The sequence below is a fragment of the Sinocyclocheilus rhinocerous genome, unplaced genomic scaffold (assembly GCF_001515625.1).
Source record: "Sinocyclocheilus rhinocerous isolate Xijiao unplaced genomic scaffold, SAMN03320098_v1.1 scaffold1609, whole genome shotgun sequence".
Taxonomy (NCBI): Eukaryota; Metazoa; Chordata; class Actinopteri; order Cypriniformes; family Cyprinidae; genus Sinocyclocheilus; species Sinocyclocheilus rhinocerous.
Genome location: NW_015633539.1, coordinates 351569 through 357177, shown reverse-complemented (window position 1 = coordinate 357177; position 5609 = coordinate 351569). Strand labels below are relative to the sequence as shown.

The 5609-nt window shown below is 41.4% G+C and overlaps 1 protein-coding gene across 1 annotated transcript; it reads left to right on the top strand.

Moving 5' to 3' along the window:
- The first annotated feature begins 937 nt into the window (after window positions 1-937).
- mis12 (MIS12 kinetochore complex component) lies at window positions 938-2884 on the top strand. Its single transcript, XM_016557921.1, has 2 exons — window positions 938-1052; window positions 1667-2884. Exons 1-2 carry the CDS (start codon window positions 1037-1039, stop codon window positions 2296-2298), a joined length of 648 nt encoding a protein of 215 aa, XP_016413407.1. The 5' UTR covers window positions 938-1036; the 3' UTR covers window positions 2299-2884.
- Window positions 2885-5609: the final 2725 nt, after the last annotated feature.

The following is a 5609-nucleotide window of genomic DNA, read 5'->3' as shown; positions in this document are numbered from 1 at the left end:
TAAAGGAGGGGATTTTAGTTTGTGATGACTCTAATTGGTTATCGCTTTGAGATCTCACTGCTCTGATTGGTCGTCTGACGTGTCAATTACTGTTTTATCCCGGTCAGTGGATGTATGGCATTTTTCTATTGGTTGGTAAAGATTTGTATGGAAATGTTGTAATTTATGTTGAAAGTTTCACATTGGGATGGAAATGTCCATAAAATAATAGTGCAACAGTCGGGTTCCAGTCAGAAGTAAAAAAATCCCGTTCATTTTATCCATAGAGGAACTGATTCCTAACAATAACTTATAAGCAACTGAACACAGACCCTATGAGGCCCACTGTGAGCTACGAGGTTGTTAATCGATGGTATATACTTCTATCTTCTATTATATATATATATATATATATATATATGGATATTTCGCAATAAACGTAAATATATTGCTGTTTTCAAATACATAACCAACATCTTTAAATCAATATATTTTTTAATCCATCGTATGTAATTCTATTATATCGTTCGCAGTGCATAAAGGGATTGTAGTTCTTTCCCTCGTTGAGTAAGTACTACACAGGCTTGTTGTACCATTGTCTTTTTGTCCAACTTTCAAATACTTTTTTGATTCAAATCAAAGTTTGTAATGTAGTGGTTTACCTCGTAGCTTCTTGGTTTGGTTTATGGCTTGTAACCCTTTAACGAAGATAAAAAAATAAAAAAAATACTCTATGGGAAAAATGAATTAAGAAAACATTCCAGAACCAAAGTAGCTGAATACATAGATGTGTATAGATACATATCTATGGCTGAAAAAATAGCCAGGCACTGTTGCACATAAAGTATGGGTTTATTCGGTAAAAAGTCCAAATTCGATTGATTGTATGCGTAGTTTATATTTAAAATCTTAAGGTGCATGAATCTTCTACAGTAGCCTACTACGCGTTCACGCCGTTACGCTCCCAACCCCCAGGAGGCGATGCTGCGCTTTCAAACACACTTGTACTGAGAGACACACGAAGAAGGTTGAACTGCGCGCGCGGGCAGCTGCGGAGATGGCAGAGCGCGGAGGTAAAATTTTATTCGGGTTTTCAAGCCTTTTTAAATGCGCAAATAACTTTCAACATCAGCAATACAACAAAGATGGGGAAAATGGGTTATGTCATTTAATCTGTGACTCTGGAATGTTAGAAAATACTTTATTTTACATGTAGGTAAATGTTATTGTCATAGTTTCATATGGGTAACGTTAACGTTAGTTCTTTAATGTTTTGAGAAACAGCAGTAACGACACGGCTACATTATATTATGTACGTGTGTTAACAACAAACTGTGTATTTTACACACACACACACATATATGAAATGTTTCTTGATCAGCAGAGCAGCATATTTGAATAATTTCGGAAGGATCATGTGACACTGAAGACTGGAGTAATGATGCTGAAAAATCAGCTTTGCCATTGCGAAAATAAATTACATTTTAATATATATATTACAATAGAAAACAGTTATTTTAAATTTAAATATATTTCACAATATTTCAGTTTTTATTGTATTTTGATTAAATAAACAATAGGATAAGAAACTTTAAAAAAAAAAAAAAAAATTTTTTAAATTAATTATTCCAAATTGTTGACCACCAGTGTATATATTTGTGGCTTAACTTGTCTCTCATGACTATAGTTTCGGTGGGCTCTGAATCCCTGCAGCTGTATGAAGCACAGTTCTTCGGCTTCACCCCAGAGACCTGCACTTTACGAGTTCGTGATGCCTTTCGAGACTCCCTCAATCACATATTGGTCGCTGTTGAATCTGTGTTTGTGAAAAGATTGTGTCCAGGCCAGGATCCGCCAGCACAGCTCCGACTGACAGCCCGAGAGAGCACCCAGAAACTGCGGCAGTTCTTACAGGAGCGCTTTGAAATCATGTTTCAGCGCATGAAGGGGATGCTGATGGACCGCGTCCTCTCCATCCCTCACAACGTCCTGCTGCCCGATGACCAGCTGCATCAGAAGTACCCAGAAGGCAAAGAAGACCTCATGAAGCTGCAGGACTCCATTGCAGAGCTTCTGCAGGCTTATGAAGCCGAGGTGTGCGCCAAGCAAGCGCTTCTCGCTGAGCTTGAGGAGCAGAAAGAAACGCAGAAACAGCTGGATGAAGTGCTGCGATGGATCGAGGAACTGCGACGTTCATGGAGGCGAGAGGGAATGGGAAATGTCCAAGACAGCATCCGACACATGATGGAGACTGTGGGCCAACTGCAGGATGTTGTAGGAAAGATTAACAAGCGAAATAAAGGACTGGATGAAGTTTGATGTTTTATTTGTAACATTTGAGACCTCCAAACTACAAGCCCTGTGGTGTAATTGCGTGTAAGTCCATCCACCAGGGGGAGACAGTGCACAATATATTCGGTACAATTATAGTAACATACAAGTACCACGATCAGTCCAGCTTCAAAGCAATACATTTGTAATCAGGCGATTTTCCTCAGACATTTGAAATGCAGTCCATCTCTCCTTCCTCAAAGTCATTGGGTTTTCTCATTTAAGGTTTCAGTGCCTTTGATGTTCAGTACAGTGAGATCTGCATTAGATTAGCCCAAATTTCCCACAGGCCCAAACTGATGTGTCCAACAGCCTGGTTGGCTTTACACTTTACAGAAAGTTTTATGTTGTTTGAGGAGATGTTTTAAGGTCTTGCCCTTGATGTTCAGAGGAGAAGGATTTTAAGTTCACATTGACTTCTACAGGACCTCATCACCAGCAGAGGAACACCTCTATTTGTACATAGTCTGAATCTAAATTACAGTACTTGGATTGAGTTGCTAAGTGCAGATGTCAATTTGGAAAGCAAATGTTAGAAATAAATGTAATAGACTGATATGCTAGTTTTGTCCATAACTGTAAATAGCAATAAAATGATTTTGTGTTTGTATTATGATGCATTCTTTTTCACAAAAGAAGTATATACTGAAAGATATTTGTATGGGGAAGAACAAATAAATTTAACCTTTTCAGTAATGCAACAATTCAGTAATAATAATGCAAATGCAATTATTCAGTAATAAATTGAATTGTGCTGCAAAAGACCTAATATATTCCTAATCTGTATTTTTATTGTTTTTAGAATATTTGTATAACCTCAGCAGAAAAAAAATATTTGTATGAATGTAAAAAGATCCAACGTATGAGACATAAACAGCAGTAGGACAATGGCATGTTCACACCATGATCGGGGACCCTGGGCATCTTCTGATGTTTTTCAGAGTCAGTAGAAAGGTCTTTTCAATGCCCTAAGTTATTATAAGGGTGACCTTCATTGCCTGCCGCCTGTAAGCTGTTAGTTTGGTAAGGTCTGTTGCACAGGTGTATGTGCAATAATTGTTTATGGTTCACTGAACAAGCATGAAAAACATTGTTTAAACTCTTTCTAATAAAGATCTGTAAAGCTTATTTGGATTTTATAAAATTATATCTATAATACAGTATCCTGAAAAAGGGACTTTTTTGCAAGTTTATTTTCACCCAAAAGCAAGATAAAATTAAATATATTGAAGAAATAAGGAATAATCCTCTCAAAAATCAAAACTAAAAAAAAATTCTACAAGAGAAAATAAATAGAGATTATGATGGTCCGATGAAAGAAAGATGTCAAATTTGTTAGAAACAACCACACAGCAGTGTTAACTAGTTTTCTGAAATGTAATGACAAGGTAATATAACACTATGTATATATTATATTTAAAAAAAATAAAAATATTAAAAACTTATTAACATTTACAATGTTAATAAGTGTGGAAACATGTCATCACAGTTTGAAAAGGGCTCATTCCCTTCTAGTTCCCTTCCGAGGGAACTTCGAACTGCGTCCTCTAGGGGTCGCTATGGGGAACGCCTTCGACGTGACCGGTGTCTGAAGCATAAATCTAAACACAACAATAATATTGGCCGGCGACAGACTATGACGTCACTACCGGCATGACGACAGTATAAAAGGGCGCCGGTAGAACACGTCATCCTCTTCTTCGTCTTCACGACTGTTTGTTTGGAGTTGCATACTGGTGAGAACACGATTCTGTTTGTTGTTATCATGGCGAGCACCAGCACAAGCAAGGCGTTTAAGAAGTGTGTGGATCTGTGTCAGCGTTATCTGACACCTGATGACACACGATCTTTGCGTCGCGTGTTTGGGCGAGGAGCATGCGCATGACGTCCTAGAGGGGGCAGCATGCGTTCATTACGAGCTTTTGTCCATGAGAAAGCTCCACTCTCATTTGGCCCTCTTTTTGAGGAAAGAGGGGCAGCCATTGGTTCCCGGGGGCTCAGGACCTGCCACTGCTGAGGTACAGAGGAAACTGAGTTCATGGGGTTCTCAGGTGGACCTGGCCGATTAATTGAAGAAGGGGCTTTCCTTTACTCGTTCTTCGGTTACGGACGAGAGTGAGCTGTTGGAGGATGACGTTATTTCTCTGACGTCATCTGATCCTGCAGCTAGTGCTCTGCTGGCTCCCGGCCAGGAAGAGCAGGAGATGTTAGATGAGGACGAGGAAGTTGAGACTGAGTCCTCTCAAACCTCCTGCCCTGCGTACGAGGAGCTGCTTGAGGTTATGGAACGCGCCACGGCAAGGCTTGACTAGCAGGTCTAGAGGACGGCGCAGAGAGAGTAGAGAACCTTGGAGAGCTGGGTTTTCTGCCCCTCTAGATGCTCTAGGCGGAGCCTTCAGGTTGTCAGGCCTCTTGGCCTCCCTGCTGGGCTACCTTCTTTGGTTGAGCCTGTATGCTCCCCTCGAATACCGCTCCCTATGTAGTTCTGAGTTCTCCTCTTTTCTGTTGAGTGAGTTCTTCACTTTCTGGAGTGGAGAAGCTGTGGTTGAGGCCTATGTCTTTCAGGGGTTGCAGGTCGTTAGGCTTTCTGCATGCCTGTTATTCTACTCTTGTGGAAAAGAAGAGTAGACTCTTTTTCGCCTTCCTGTCCTGGCTGCTGTTATGGTTGAGCCTAGCAGTGCTCTCTTCTTCGAGGTTTGTTTTGAGCATATTGCTCCCAGTTGAGCTTCTATGGTCTCTTCCGCTCCTGGAGTTGGTTGTTTCTCTGCTTAGAGCCTAGTCTTGTCATGTCAGGTGCACACGCTAGTTCTCTGTGCACTTCCTTTAATTCCATAATCATGGTAGATGCGCACGCTGGGCCTTTGCGCACCTTTCTAAAACTTTTTGGTGAGGGTGATGCGATGCTGCCTCGTCCCCTTTCTCTGAGTTGTCTCAGGCCCCGGATCCTTCTTGGGGCTCACTCTCCTATGTATCTCTGATGATACTGGTATGGTTGTATGTGTTTGGAGCCATTGAGCAGCAGCCTCAGGTTGTTAGGCCCCTTTAGGCCTCCTTGTTAGGCTGCTCTCTTTGTTGGTGAGTTTAGCAGTGCTCCCCTCACCTTAGAGGGTTACCTTTGAGCATGCCACTCCCTGTTGAGCGTCTGAGGACTCCTCTCATTGGGTCCTCCGCTCCTTGGAGCTCCACTGAGCAGCAGCCTTGGGTTGTTAGGCCTTCCTCGGCCTCCCTGTTAGGCTGCTCTCTTTTTGTGGTGAGTTTAGCAGTGCTCCCCTCACCTTAGAGGGTTACCTTTGAGCACG